This window comes from Oncorhynchus kisutch, linkage group LG17, assembly GCF_002021735.2.
Source record: "Oncorhynchus kisutch isolate 150728-3 linkage group LG17, Okis_V2, whole genome shotgun sequence".
In the NCBI taxonomy this organism is placed as follows: domain Eukaryota; kingdom Metazoa; phylum Chordata; class Actinopteri; order Salmoniformes; family Salmonidae; genus Oncorhynchus; species Oncorhynchus kisutch.
In genome coordinates this window covers 71,737,249-71,753,176 of record NC_034190.2, presented here as the reverse complement: position 1 = coordinate 71,753,176, position 15,928 = coordinate 71,737,249, and the positions used below count along the sequence as shown (strand labels likewise).

Here is a 15,928-nt window from a genome sequence, read left to right as displayed (position 1 = left end):
ACATCAGTCTTGTGTAATTGTTAGTCAGGCAAGGAACCACTGTGAACACTTGTCAGTTTTTAGAGACTTTCTTTAGTTTCACAATTTAAAATATTCAAGACAAAATTACATTCCTTTGAGATATATTAGCATTTTGCCTCTAAAGCGTTTATATACAATATCTGCATTGAAATGCATAGTGGTATGAATATAAAGACATTCTACATTACATTTTAACAAAATATTAAGACTATACCAGCATAGTCGAAATCAAATATCACCTTCCATATAGTTCCAGGATAAAAACAAAACTTATTTGAAAGATAATACTGACATTACAGCACATTTCAAAGAACTGGATGGTATCCAAAGGAAACAACCCTGTCCATTCATCCTAAGTGAGCTGAAAGCCTATAGGCTATAGTGTAGAGACATTGCTGCTTAATTCAAGTTTGAAAGAAATAAATGGACCAAAGGAATGCATTACACACAAAAAAACGAAACATTTTGCAATGTAAACAATATGCTGTTATTCCTTCTATAGTGAGTCTGGTTCATTGAACAAAATAATCAAGCTGTTCTGAGCACACAAAGAAGAAGAATTATCATAATTCTCAACAACTCCTGATATCTATCTAGAACACAGGTTAATAAATTGTTTAGTGCTTGGATTTATCTAAAGTTAACATTTAACAACAACGCTTAAAAATAATGTCATACAGCTAATAGGAGAGGACAAGTCCAGCAAATCCTCATAAAGCAAGTACAGGCTACTTTACAAAAAAATATTAAAACAAATGATTTGATGACAGAATATGCATTTCACACATTTGTAACATACAGCATTCTCCAACAAAATATACTTCCCAATTGCTGAAAGCATCAATATCTTTTGTCAAAGAAGTAATACATGTCATGAACAGCATCTAAGAATTCACAGATGTTTTTAACAGTGACAATAATTATTGATATCGTCGCCCATACCTGTAGGCCTATGTTTTTGAGGCAACATTTCTAAGCTCCCATATACTGTAGGTGCATGTTGACAGAAGTGGTTTCACCATTAAGATGAGTGAAGTCATTTAGTGTTAGTCAGTATTGGTATTAATAGTAGAGATAGTACCTGAAGTACGGCAATTTGAAAGAATGCAATAGTGGTTCTCATTTGTGAAGAACATTTACGAGTTGGGGATCTGAGAGGATTCCTAAAGTCAGGTTCTGAATATGAGGTGGATAGACACACTATTCAAATCTGTAATGATGTAAGGAAAGTGACTGTTGCACTCTTCAAGTACGACCTCCCAGACATCTCATCCATCTGTGGGCTACCTGAATGAGTGTCTAAAATGTACACTCCTCCGCTTCAGCTTCTCTGGGTTGTGGGAGGCCATGTGAGAAAACTCTCGGAAGATGTCGAGGTAAGTAGTGTCTCCTGAAAAGGGATAGGAATGTAACAGAGCATTATCGTCAAGAATTGCATTTGAATTGATCTGGTAAATAACAGTAGGCCTGCCATAAAATAATGTGGAATTCGTGTGAAAAAACATGAAATCGATTGTCCAAAACCTGAAAAAATTATTTAAAAAATGACAGACACTCGATTCTAGATAACACATCGGCAGAGGAACAAAACCATAGTCTAGGCACCATGACTCTAGGCTTCACCCAATCTATTACCAAATTATCAAGCTTTACTTTTCTGGTGACCATGGCGACGACCAGTCAAACTCCTTTCTACCCCGAGAAATTCTCAGCTAGACTAATTTAAAAAAGGAGGGAAGAAGAACATTCCAGTCTGTGGCTGTGTGTATCTATGATTATTTGGTATTTTATGATCAATGGGCAAATGAGCAGCACACCAACTACAGGGGCCAATTCACAGCCCTTTCAAATAAACGGTTGAGAATCGATTTATCAAACAAATTGAAAACATTTTATAAAGCGCTGAAACAAGTGTAAAACTTTTTTTTTTTAAATATGGGGCAAACTGGATTGACCATAGAAATAATGATTGAATCCATACTGAGTTGAATGTAGGAGGACAGGTTTTCTAATCTCTGAAAATGTGTGGTATGTTGTTATATCTTCACCCTAGACGTAAGTGGTTGACTCATAAGTGCATTGCCAGTTCAGGTTAATGCAGTTAGTTGTAGTGACAGGGGGAGTGTTAAGTTGTAGTGACAGAGGGAGTGTTATAATAGTGCTATAGAAAGAACAGAAGAAATGAAGCAATAAGCAGCGGGAGAAGTTAGGTGTTGAATGAGTCACCTCTTCCATTTATTTTCAGTATTTTCTCATTTTAGAAGACATTAGGAAAAGGAAATTAACATAAAGGTAGTGTAAGTTAATTAAAGATACAGAGACTTGTTCACAAACAATATACAAACAACATGTACAGAGGTAATTAGTAAAAAACATTTTTTTAAAGACAATACAGGAAAGTTTAAATTTGCATGTTTCAAGCAAGCAGTTTTAAGTGGTAATAATTGTTTAGCCTATTTACAGCATAGCAGTCACCTAGTCAACCTATGGTCTAGTCAATCCACTCACTCAGATACACTGTACTGTACAACATGTAAACCTTTAGTGGCTTGACGCAAATCATTGGCATTTTTTGGTCATAACATTGTTCCCTAGATCTTTCATTGAGTCTAATATAATCTACTACTACTCTTTTTGTCATGTACTGCACAGTAGAAGCCAAAACTAGAATGAAATTGATAGTTTAACAGACATATTCGAAAGTTATTTTTTTTTTACTGCTTATTTATTTTCTGCTCATAAATTACTTGAAGAACGTAATGTGGTCTTTGGCTTGAAGTAAACTCGAGCAACCCAAACGCAACGTAAAAACATCAGTTGTTACTAGCCTACAGCAAGAACAACTAATGTAATTTCCTGATCAAGATGATTTCAGCTCTGGAACATGATGTAAACATGTGGTTAGGTCAGTAAGCAACTGCACAGTATCAAGGTAAACATGGAGGACTGGTCATCCTCTGACCTTGTGTACACAGGCTGTGCTTACATAACAGGGTATTATGTTGGTATTCAGGGGAGCTAGAAAGTTTTACATAGACCAAGCTTTCTCTCCTGTTCTAAATGGCCTGTCAAAGTCAAACTATGCCTGTATGTTATGGGGTAGTCTATCCAATATATCTGGATCAGTTTGACAATAGACTACAGATCTAACCTTTACAATGTCTTACTATGTACAGTTGTCATGATTTGGCAGCACATTACACAGTTATCATTACACAATATATCAAATATTAACATACACGGATGAATGAAGTAAACAAAACCAACAGGGCTTTGAAAGACCTGGGCAACAGCAACCCATGCACTATTCAAGCAAGAAACCCAGAACAAATCTAATATTGTATAGCCATGATACATCAAACATAAGTCAATGTTTGGCAAACATACAAATACTGTAATACATGTCAGTTTAAATATTATATTAAAAAGGTCTGTCTCATTGCAGTTTGTAAGGTTTCTATTATAAGATTGTGAGTTGTGGTTGTCTTTTCCAAAAAGAGACATGAAGAAATGACGGTAAAGGTTAAGTGACCTTGTGTGTGAAAGCTCAGGAAAATAAAATCTAACAAAATATATCCAGTTTAAAAAAATACCATCTGCATCATATTGTTCAACATAATACAAGAAATACAGAGTATCTGTATTTAAATTATCATTGCACTATGCTCTAGGCAGTTCATAAATGTTGGTAAAAACCTACACTAGTAAATTAAAATGTCAAAGATAAATTCAAATCATTACAGGTAGGAAAAGTGCATAATGTTGCTTTAAAATCCATGTAAAAGCTTTACTTTAAAGTGTCTCCATCAAGACAAGTACACATTTATGACATATAATCCATATATCATCCATTCTCAATCACAGTTATTATTTAGCTTCATTGTCAACCCTTCAAATCACCCCTTTTTAAAAGCACATGCGTGTACTAAAGAACCACCTCATGCCACAACACAGCTGGAGCAGAATTAATACGTTTGTAATAACTGACTAGATACAAAGACAACGACTTTCAGGCCTTAAAATGAATGTGTTGAATGTCTGCTTTCATAGTCTACCCTTGACAAGACTACCATATGCTGATCTGGTATTCTTATATAAGCAGGTCGGTTGATGATAGTTACAGTGCATTCTAAAAATATTGAGACCCCTTGTCTTTTTCCACATTTTGTTACATTAGAAGCCTTATTCTAAAATGGATTCAATAAATTATTTCCTTCATTAATCTACACACACTACCTCAATGACAAAGCTAAAATTGTTTTTTAGAAATGTTAGCAAATGTATTAAAAATAAAAAACTGATACCTTATTTACATCTGTTTTCAGACCCTTTGCTATGAGAATCGAAATTGTGTTCAGGTGCATCCTGTTTCCATTGACCATTGTTGAGATGTTTCTACAACTTCATTGGAGTCCACCTGTGGTAAACTCAATTGATTGGACATGGTTTGGAAAGGCGCATAATTGTTTATATAAATGTCCCACAATTGACATTGCATGTTGAGCAAAAATCAAGCCATGAGGTGGACGGAATTATCTGTAGAGCTCTGAGGCAGGATTGTGTTGAGGCACATATCTGGGGAAGGGTAGAAAAACATTTATGCAGCTTTGAAGGCCTCCATCATTCTTAAATGGAGGAAGGTTGGAACCACCAACACTCTTCCTAGAGATGGTCTCCCAGCCAAACTGAGCAATTGGGGGAGAAGGGCCTTGGTCAAGGAGGTGATCAAAAACCTGATGGTCACTCTGACAGAGCTCCAGAGTTCCTCTGTGGAGCTCTGAGAACCTTCCAGAAGGACAACCATCTCTGTAGCACTCCACCAATCAGGCCATTATGGTAGAGTGGCTAAACGGAAGCCATTCCGCAGCGAAAGGCACATGACAGCCCGCTTGGAGTTTGAAAAAGGCACCTAAAGACTAAATACAATATTCTCTGGTCTGATGAAACCAAGACTGAACTCTTTGTCCTGAATGCCAAGTGTTACATCTGGAGGAAACCTGGAACCATCCCTACGGTGAAGCATGGTGGTGACAGCCTCATGCTGTGGAGATGTTTTTCAGTGGCAGGGACTGGGAGACTAGTCAGCATCAAGGGAAAGATTGAACAGAGCAAAGTACAGAGAGATCCTTGATGAAAACCTTGATGCTCCAGAGCGCTCAGGATTCAGACTGGGGTGAAGGTTCACCTTCAAACAGGACAACGACTCTAAACAAGACAACAACCCTAAGCAGCTAAGACAACGCAGGAGTGGCTTCGGGACAAGTCTCTGAATGTCCTTGAGTGGCCCAGTCAGAGCCCAGACTTGAACCCGATCAAACATGTCTGGAGAGACCTGAAAATAGCTGTAAAGCAATGCTCCCCATCCAATCTGACAGAGCTTGAGAGGATCTGCAAAGAAGAATGGGAAAAACTCCCCAAATAGAGGTGTACCAAGCTTGTAGCGTCATACCCAATAAGACTGTAGGCTGTAATCGCTGCCAAAGTTGCTTCAACAAAGTACTCAGTAAAAGTTCTGAATATTTATGTAAATGTGATATTTCCATTTATTTTTTATACGTTTGCAAAGAATTTTTTTAAACTGCTTTTGCTTTGTCATTATGGGGTATTGTGTGTCAACTGATGAGGGGGAAAAAATACTTTAATACTTTCCGAATGCACTGGAATGTGCAACATATTGGCCGGATCTGGTCTTTGGTTAGGAGCGCACCACCCTACCTTGAAGACCACAAGCAAACACCTCTCCAAATAAATATAGAGCAGCTGAATTAACTTGGCTTGACATGGGTATAAGTAGGATACAGATGGTATAGTAAAGATGATTTAAATGAACTTATGAAGTCATATTAAAAACTTGGTCCCTAACCATTTGTGACAAATGAACTAACTCTGAGCAAATTTAGCCATGAAGTCAACCGTACAGTTTGCCATCATGACAGAGTTAATAATACTGACATCCTATACGTTGATGAGCCTGAGGGAATTGTAGTTGGTATATTCTGGTGCCGCCTCGTTTGAAAAACGTTAGTTAGCCAGAGTATTGGCTAGAACACAGACAGCAGCCTGTGGGGAATCTTGACAAAGAAAGGTGTGTTGTGGACAACGTTCCTTCCTGTACAAGATTCCACACAGGGCTGCCACAGTCCTGGTATACTATTGGCTTCCCATCCAACCATCATCTGAAGGGAAAGCTTGATTCATTGGACCAGGACTAAGTATTGTGATTGACTTCTAGCAATCAGCTATGTGGAGACAGATAAACTCTTGTATGCATTTCTTATATTGCTGTTCTGTGGAGCTGCTGGTGGGGTATTGACCTGGCTGGCCGAACGGTCCCTCTGACTCCCGCATCTCCTCATTCATCTTGGCCAGTCGCAACCTTTGGGAAGAAAGGGACGGGGGAGAGAAGGGAAGGACGGGTCGGACACAAACTGTTAGATGGATTCACTTAAACTTCCCAGAGGTGAGGAGCTACAGTAGATTACCATGCTAACCTCTGGTCATAATATGTATTTTAAAGGATCATGTGTAGTTGAAGCTGAGTAAGTTGAGGGACAGGGTGTTGTGTCCCACAAACTCACAAGGTGACGATGTCTGCATTGGCTGCCTGCACAGCGATACTCAGAGGGTCCTGCCCATCCTCGTCCCCGTCGTTCTGCGTGGCTCCTCTCTTCAGGAACAAACACACCTGCCTGTAGAGGGCAGCATGGAGACAGATCAGACATGAACATGCAGAAGCAAATCTGTACTCAGCATCTTTGTCTTGTTTGCTATCTAACCCGAGGAACAATGTAGAAAATAACTGAACAATAATACGTTTTGCATGCTACACCATTGTCCATGGAAATGTTCACTTGTGGCTCAAAACAAGACATTGACAATAGTAAGGAAGAGAGAAGCGTTATGCCTTGGCACTACTCACCCTGTGTGTCCCAGATATGTGGCGTGGTGTAGTGGCCCCCTCCCCCTTGCGTCTCTTTGGTTGACGTCAGCTGCATTCTGAAGCAGGAACTCGCAGGCTATCAAGGAGCCCTGGAATGGAACACAAAGGTTCTGAGGCTCTTGCCATGTTGCCAAATAAAGCACAATACAATGTGAGAAAATATTGTGATCATGCATAGACATACTGTATGGATAGATGTATACATTGATGTTTCAACATATTGCGTCCATGTAATTTATTGTGAATGACTAGAACTGCCTTTGCCAGTGTGCCAAGAACACACCTGCCTTTCATTACAATGACTCACCCCAAACACAGCCTGTATGAGTGGGCTTTTGCGATCATCCTCGTCGTTGACGGAGTTGATGTCAGCCCCGTGGGCCAGCGCCTCAGCCATGACGGGCAGGTTGCGTGCCTGGGAGGCCTTGTAGAGCAGCGCCCCAGGGTGGAGCTCACGCCCATCCTCTGGGTCCGACTGGGTCTCGGTCTCTGGCTCCATCTCAGCCTCTCCGCTAGAGTCCTCTGACACCTCACACTCTGCAGAGAGAGAAGCAGCAGAGTTACAACTAGGATTCAATACAACTTCATTTATGCCCTCAAGGGCAAATAAGGATGAAAATGGCATTTTAATACTGAATATGATGGCTCAACCTATGTTGTACATTTCATTTTCCATCCTATCCTTTACAGGTATGTATTTATCTTCTTACCCTCCTCTGTAACACTGTCCACCACTGAGCCGAACACCAGGATATCTGTGCTGCCGTCTGTACTGCCGCCCAGGCCACTGTCACTGCTCAGACCTGCAGGGCCAAAAGGAGCCAAGCCAGGGACACGTTAGTCACTGTTGCTTCTAGCTATTTCACTTTGCACACCACAAAGGATTCAAGTATCTCTGTGGTTTAGAGTGTAGTGTCTGTATATTAGATGGGTAGGTAACTTACTACGAGGTCCAGATCCTGTGTCGAAGTAAGAGAAGAGATTGTCCAGCTCGTCTGGACAAAACAGTGACTCTCGTCGGAACTTTCTCTCTAGAGCTGAAGCGGCTGTAAAGCACAACGAGGGAATGTTTAAATGTACTGGGTTGCCATTGTCAACTTTTTGTTTAGCACAATTAGGAATATGGATACAAAGAGAAAATGAGGAAGGTATCCTTCCTCTCGTGCCAGGAGAGCTATTAGGGTATGAAGGGGTTAAACCAAGGCCTCATACCTTTTAAAGGGTTAATAAATTGTGTTACGATAAACTGTAAGGTCTCTTAGGAGACCTCTGTGTGTGTGTGTGTGTGTGTGTGTGTGTGTTAACACCTGTTTTTAGTGTTGTGCCCTTCAGACACTATTAGAAGGTAGAAACCACCTACGCTCATACTCCTCCTGTCTGGGCCCCACCTGGCTATCTGAGGTTCTGAGAATATGGCTGGTTTTCTGAGAACACAAGGCTACCGCATGCCTGATGAAAACAGCCACCTGTCAGAAGATGCTTAGACTCGTTCACCTTGTTATGACCCGATACTTGTGATGAAAGTTTCAGCCAAACTCACTTCTGAGCTTCTAATTGCTTACAAGATAGTTGCTGCTGTCAGGGGGAGGTTAAATTTATTCAAATGTTGTTGCCAGGGAAACTTACGCAAGGAGGACTGGGGAGGCTATATGAGTTACATGTCTTAGACATTTTGCAGAACCTGGGGAGAGCTATCATATACTGTACTCTGTACCAACTTCTGCCTACAATTGTATTACTAAAGGAGAATTGTAATACTTAAACAAAGAGTCTGTGTTTCCTATATATATATATGTTTGATAATTATATAGACCTGATCATCTGTTGAAGAAAATGATCAACAGGTACCTGAGGAGAGGGTGGCAGGGGAGGCGCTGCCCGGCTCCTGACGGTATTTCCGTCGGGTCTTAGGCACTGTGGTGGCGCTGTTGTGTCTCTGCCACTTCTTCACACTCCACCGGTGCTCCGTCTTCCGCCCGCCGCTCACAAGAACCTCGGTGGCCCCCAACTTCTTCAGAAACTTCTTCTCCACATACTTTGATTTGATCCACGCCTCCTTCTCCTGCCTATAAGGGATAATAGGAAATACGCATTCAGTGTTACATACTGTACCAGTGAGGACATTCCCAATCTAATGAAAATGACTAGATCCCAGTCTCCTTTAGTGAGTAATCGGGATATTCACAGGTGAAACCAGGTAGATGCATTTAAATGCTGTGTGTGTGGCAGTCCTTACCTGGAACTTGAGGGCCCTGGTTTCTTCAGGCCCTGTGCCTCACATGCTCCCTCATAGATGTGGTTGATGACACTGTTTCCCAGCTCGCACATCAGCTTTAGTAACTCAGGTTCCCATGAGTCCAACATTAGAGAGCGCACCTTGGAGCAGTGAACCCCCAAACTCCTGGAACAGAGACACATGAGAAGTGACATTTGGAAAGTCTTCAAGCGTTGGCATTTGAATCACGTATGTATTCAAGTTCCATGGCTGGAATTATTACTGGGTAGAACGCATTTTAAGTTAGTGTTGTTGACAACACTAGGCCCATATTGTTTCCTTGCTTTGCTTGTAATAACATTAAGGCAGATGTAACAGGCAAAATTACCTGTTCGTAACAGGCTCCCCTAATAAGCAACACTGGAAGCTCCATGACAGTTCTGTTTCATGTTGTCTTATACTGTGACATGGGATGAATAGCAGCAAAATGGGTTTCATATCACTCAGGCGTTATCCCCAGAGTAGCTGCCCTCAATGTCATGCAAATCACCACTCCACCAACAAAACCCTCTGGTATCCAGGCAACTGCAGTGCGGCATGCCAACAAAAAAAAAACTGCGAGACAGTCTGTGTATTCCTCCTCCTCCTAATGGGAAGCCTTATGTGATTTCATCTCACCACTAGAAGAAGACAGGCTATCTGACAGAAACAGATCATGAATATTTAACAGATGGTCCAGAGGAGGTGGTGATTCCATACTGATAGCATTGATCTTTGCTGCATATCTGCAGTAAACAGTCAACACCACCAACTGCTGAAATGAGGAAAACTTTCCCATCTAGCCTAATGCTAGTGTGTTGCAGCTACAATGTATGCAGTGCTGGAGTGAACCCTAGAGCTATGGTATTAAGGACATTAGAAATAGGAATCTTTATCTTGCTTCGGCCTGATTGCTAATCGGGTGTGGTTCAACAATTACGTACTTTCACCATTAAAGGGATGCCATTCTAGTTTATAAACATGTGTCTCAGTTCTGCAGTGCTTATTGTCTAACTCCCATCCTGTTTACTCACGCAATGAGCTCTCCCAATCAAACACAGCTTGATCCAATAAGCGGTGTTAAGCAGCCTAGCCACACAGTAATCCAAGCAGAGGTGTGGCTGAACCATGCTAGCAGATGACATGGTAAGGCTAAGACACCCTTTAGGCCATTGGCACTCTCATATTCTCAGATCCAAGAGACCGGCACATGTTCTAGAACACAGAGTCACAAATGACCCCTCAGTCACCCTGTGGTAGTGCAACTATCTGCAATTACATCCTCCACTGGTTTACAACCACAAGTGCTTTAGGATAGTCCATGGTCCATAATACAGTAGCCTATGTCTAGCCAGTGAAGTATGCCTTTATGTACTCTCTTAAAGTCGAGCTAGGCAAGAGACTTTGGGTATAGCTTATGAGACTAGGCTTTACAGATACAGACAGTATCTGGATGCCAGAGCAGGATGCCCTCCATAGAGGCAGACCTTACCTGTGGATGCCGGAGCACTCGATGCAGAGCAGGATGCCCAGGTTGATGGAGGCCCAGTGCGGGTCGGCCTGGCCACAGTCACAGCAATACTCATTGCCCGGGAGACACTGTATACGATGCAGGATGGTCTCCCCCCTGACACTGCGTTCCCGAGGCTCGCTGGCCGAGTCGATACTGCTGACGGAAGGTGAGGCTGTCCTATCCAGACACTATTGGTGGGAAGACAGACATGGTAAACTAAGAGAGGCAAGCATCATTATCTGAGGCATGACAGTCTTGATTTATCTCACCGGTGATAACTGTATCCCTTCATGCAAACGTATAAGCTTATAAATGACCTCTGTCATGATGTAAAAGATGTCTAGATTAAAGAAAAGGTAAGAGAATATTAGCATTTGTTTGACAGTTAGGTCTGTAGCTAGATGGACCAACTGACCTCGATGTAGTGGTAGTCTGGGCTCTCCCTGTATGCTGAGGCAATGCTGGCCTGCACTGCTTGGATCCAGGCTAGCCGAAGCTTCTCTGACTCCGCCTGCAGCATACAGCTCCTGTAGAATGGAAAGACAGCCCCATATTACAGCACACAGTCTCTCAACAGTACAAAACTATAGCCCCTTGCCCTCTTAGAAGAAGGAGAACACTTTATTTGCCATATTATTGGCCATTTTCTTAAGATTTTACCTAAAGGGATTTATAACAATTTAACTGTAAGTAAAATTCCTTGGAACAAAAGTGAATTTATTTAGTTAATTCCATAATATAAGGGCACTAAGAAGAACATACTTGTTGGGGGAGACAACCTCGAAGCAGAACCTCCTCTCAATGTCCTCACAGGGCTTGACAGAGCACAGCCTGAGGTCCTCCACCACCACCGTCAGGGAATCCTATTGGTCAATAACAGTGAAAAGGGCCCGGTCAGTCAATCAGTTGAATTATTCATCATACCAACATTATGCCCACTGTGTCCTTGTGTGAGATGTGTTGTTTGGATTTCAAAGTCCCTCAGTTGACCACCTTTTCCTATTTAATCCAATGTGCTGAAGCTCATACGGGTACACTGACACTCACATTCTATATCCCACTATGGATTGATGTGAGGGTCTATATGTGAGCGTAGGAAGAGTCTTTTGGGACAGGACTCAGGAGTAATAAGCTATCCTATAACAGTCATCTGCCCTAATGCAGTCAGTGTTGACAGAGGGAGTGTTGTATTTCGCCAATATAGATCTCAGTGACTTTCAGAGGAGCTCTATACCCCATTAAAGTTGCACGTAACCCCCCCCCCCAAGGGACCCAGACTAAGATGGTAGCTAGTGGATATGTGGACTTGCCTTCAGCTTCTTCTGATAGACCAGCTGACTGTTCTGGATGGAGAACCACCGCCTGAGAGAGAGAGAAATTAATCAAACATGCATGTTAAATGGATATCCTTCTTCCATTAGAAGGTGCTGACCTGCCGAGTTGAAATAATGTTACTCTCTACTCTCTAGCCACCACAGTGATCGGGATGAGTTAAAGCGCATGTGAATGAGCTCTTCCTTTCCCTTGAGCTGCACTATATAGCAGAGAGTAATTCACAACACGTGTGGTTTGGCTCACATCTAACCTCTTTAGAGGGCTGCACTGTCAGGAAACAAGACAAATGGAGTAATACATTGTAACGCCCTAGTAGAGAGCATCAGTGGGAGAACTGCCTAAGGGGAGAAATAATGTTCTAATGGATCGAGTGTTTCCACAGGCAGTAAACTATTCCCCACGATGTGAAGTCAATGCTGGCAAGTATGACCAAGTATGGTTTCCTAGGGAACAGACTACTTACTGAAATAATCTGGGATAAGTATTTATTTAGTTCGCTATCTATGGTATGTCTACAGAAAATCCACAAAACATTCCATTGTCAAGATAGAATTAAAATCAAAATGCTTTGACCACAATACACTAATATAGTATGCTTCGAAGCTAGAGTGTAGCTGGTTTATGGAGAGTTACTGATCAGTTGTCTACTTACCTGTTCCACGTCTTAAAGGCATTGCTGGCTCTCTTAAACAGGTACCCCTCCATCACAACACCATTGGGCGCGTCCACGTTGAACAACTCTGCCTTCGAGTCGTCATACGAGAAGTCCTGTCAGAGAAGAGAGAGTGAAGTTAACCTTGTTGTTCATGCTACCACTTACCATAGGAAGAAGAGACAGTCAGTGTGACTAATAATGTCCCCATCAGTGAGGAGACATATAGGAGATTGGAGATTCTCTTTCTTGAACTACACTGGACAAAAATATAAATGCAACATGTGAAGTGTTGGTCTCATTTTTTCGTGAGCTGAAAAAAAAAAAAAAACATCCCTGTCAGTGAGCATTTCTCCTTTGCCAAGAACAATTCATCCACCTGACAGGTGTGGCATATCAAGAATCTGATTAAACAGCATGATCATTACACAGGTGCATCTTGTGCTGGGGACAATAAAAGGCACTCTAAAATGTGCAGTTTTGTCACACAACATAATGCCACAGATGTTTCAAGTCTTGAGGGAGTGTGCAATTGGCATGCTGACTGTAGGAATGTCCACTAGAGCTTTTGCCAGATTATTTTATGTAAATTTTTCAACCATAAACTGCCTCCAAAGTCATTTTAGAGAATACGTCCAACCGCAGACCATGTATATGGCATCGTGTGGACAAGCAGTTTGCTGATGTCAACATTGTGAATAGCGTGCCCCATGGTGGCGGTGGGGTTATGGTATGGGCACAATTGCATTTTATCAATGCCAATTTTTATGGACAGAGGTACCGTGACGAGATCCTGAGGCCCATTGTCGTGCCATTCATCTGCTGCCATCACCTCGTGTGTCAACATGATAATGCACGGCCCCATGTTACAAGGATCTGCAAATAATTTCTTTAATCTGAAAATGTTCCAGTTCTTCCATGGCCTCAACAGACATGTGACCAATTGAGCATGTTGGGGTGCTCTGGATCGATCTGTACGACAGTGTGTTCCAGTTCCTGCCAATATCCAGCAACTTTGCACAGCAATTGAAGAGGAATGGGGACAACATTCCACAGGACACAATCAACATCCTGATCAACTCTATGGGAAGGAGATGTGTCACGCTGCACGAGGGAAATTGTGGTCACACCAGATACTGATCCACGCCCCTACGCCTCTTTTTAAAGGTATCTCTGTGACAAGCAGATGCATATCTGTATTCCCTGTATTCATGTGAAATCCATAGATTAGGACCTAATTCATTCATTTTAGTTCACTGATTTCCTTATATGAACTGTAACTCAGTCAAATCTTTGAAATTGTTGCATGTTGCGTTTATTCTTGTTCAGTATATATGACGATCTACCTAAATTACCTCCTACCTATGCACGTTGACTCGTTACAGGTGCTCTGTGTATATAGTCAGGTTATCGTTAATCATTGTGTATTTATTATTTATTCCTTGTGCTACTATTTTTCTATTATTTCTCTATTTTCCTTCTCTCTGTATTATTGGGAAGGGCCCGTTAGTAAGCATTTAACTGTTAGTCTACACCTGTTGTTTACGAAGCATGTGACAAATTTAATTTGATTTGATCACATCAAATCAGGATATACTGTAAGCCTTCCTTGCAAGATGCATAAATGGGCAGTCATGTAAACACAATCAAGTGTGTGCATATGTATGTGAAAAGCGCGCCTGCATCCTCACAGAGTGATTCGCTGTGCCCTTTAGGAACTCACATCTGCAAAGTCGACTGTGACGCAAACAATTGCGTAACCATCTTCTGATTCAAGAAAACGTTTATTACCCAATACACTTTTCACAGTGTCTTCATTTACACCAAACACTGTCCTCCTTGAACAAATAAAGACAGCTAAATCAGTGTCCTGGTGCTGTGAGTTTTCTAGTCTAACCTGAATCACTATACCCTAATCAAACCTGGTTAAACTTGGTTCAATTTAGAGAGCAGCAGCTATGATGAGCATCATTCTAGATATAATCATTCTAGAAATGTTATTTGATTTTATTAGGATCTCTTTTAGTCCTCATTTGAACTAATCTTCCAAGAGTCCTTAAACATGAAAATACAATTTATAATATGATCACATTTTCACATATAACACACTGTTACAAACAGACATAATACACTGACATATTGACCAGAAAAATACTCTTAATGGTCTGAAAAGATAGATTGAATCCTTTATCTGCCACAACCAGAATTCTCCGGTTGGAACATTATTGATGTTTTATGTTAAAAACATCCTAAAGATTGATTCCATACATCGTTTGACTTGTTTCTACGACCTGTAAAGGAACTTTTCGAGTTTTTGTCTGGACGTAGTGCTCGCACCTCATGAAGATGGATTACTGGGCTGAACACGCTAACAACAAGTGGCTATTTGGACATAAATGATGGACTTTATGGAACAAATCAGTCATTTATTGTCGAACTGGGACATTTTTTTTAAACGTTACGGAAAAAACATAATCTGAGCGCCGTACTCAGATTATGTTTTTTCCGTAACGTTTTTTTGAAATCTGACACAGCGGTTGCATTAAGGAGAAGTCTATCTTTAATTCTGTGAATAACACTTGTATCTTTTATCAATGTTTATTATGAGTATTTCTGCAAAATCACCAGATGTTTTGGAATCAAAACATTACTGCACGTAACGCGCCAATGTAAGCTGAGATTTTTGGATATAAATATGCACATTATCGAACAAAACCTAGATGTAGTGTGTAACATGATGTCCTATGAGTGTCATCTGATGAAGATCATCAAAGGTTAGTGATTCATTTGATCTATATTTCTGCTTTTTGTGACTCCTATCTTTGGCTGGAAAAATGGCTGTGTGTTTTTTTTACTTAGCTCTGACCTAACATAATCATATGTTGTGCTTTCGCGAAATCGGACACGATGGGTAGATTAACAAGAAGTTTATCTTTCATTTACTGTATTGGACTTGTTAATGTGTGAAAATTACATATTTCAAAAAATTATTTTTGAATTTTGCGCACTGCCTTTTCTGCGGAATGTTCCGCTAGCGTAACGCCTGCCCTAGAAAGGTTATTGATAAGGCCAAGTATTCGGATGCTATAGACAGAAGTTGGCAGATTGGCTGTACCGACTTCAGACGAGTCCCAAGACGCTTTTAGGGGTCATAGAGCAAAACAGAGTACATCCTTGTGTTCGTGAGAGTCTCATCTTTCCATAGAGGGTTAT

At 41.1% G+C, this 15,928-nt stretch overlaps 1 protein-coding gene across 1 annotated transcript in view; it reads right to left on the bottom strand.

Annotated features, from left to right (window-relative positions):
* Positions 1-52: 52 nt before the first annotated feature.
* Positions 53-15,928, bottom strand: part of LOC109907055 (arf-GAP with coiled-coil, ANK repeat and PH domain-containing protein 3-like) — a 100,631-nt gene continuing 84,755 nt past the window's right edge. Inside the window, exons 11-24 of the mRNA XM_031794527.1 lie at positions 12,716-12,831; positions 12,039-12,090; positions 11,491-11,591; positions 11,144-11,255; positions 10,708-10,916; positions 9,198-9,362; positions 8,810-9,027; positions 7,906-8,007; positions 7,672-7,773; positions 7,269-7,498; positions 6,941-7,050; positions 6,600-6,710; positions 6,336-6,397; positions 53-1,411 (exon numbers count right to left, since the gene is read on the bottom strand). Of these exons, the coding sequence (XP_031650387.1) occupies positions 1,305-1,411; positions 6,336-6,397; positions 6,600-6,710; positions 6,941-7,050; positions 7,269-7,498; positions 7,672-7,773; positions 7,906-8,007; positions 8,810-9,027; positions 9,198-9,362; positions 10,708-10,916; positions 11,144-11,255; positions 11,491-11,591; positions 12,039-12,090; positions 12,716-12,831 (1,797 nt within the window). The 3' untranslated portion in view covers positions 53-1,304. The remainder of the gene's footprint in view (positions 1,412-6,335; positions 6,398-6,599; positions 6,711-6,940; positions 7,051-7,268; positions 7,499-7,671; positions 7,774-7,905; positions 8,008-8,809; positions 9,028-9,197; positions 9,363-10,707; positions 10,917-11,143; positions 11,256-11,490; positions 11,592-12,038; positions 12,091-12,715; positions 12,832-15,928) is intronic.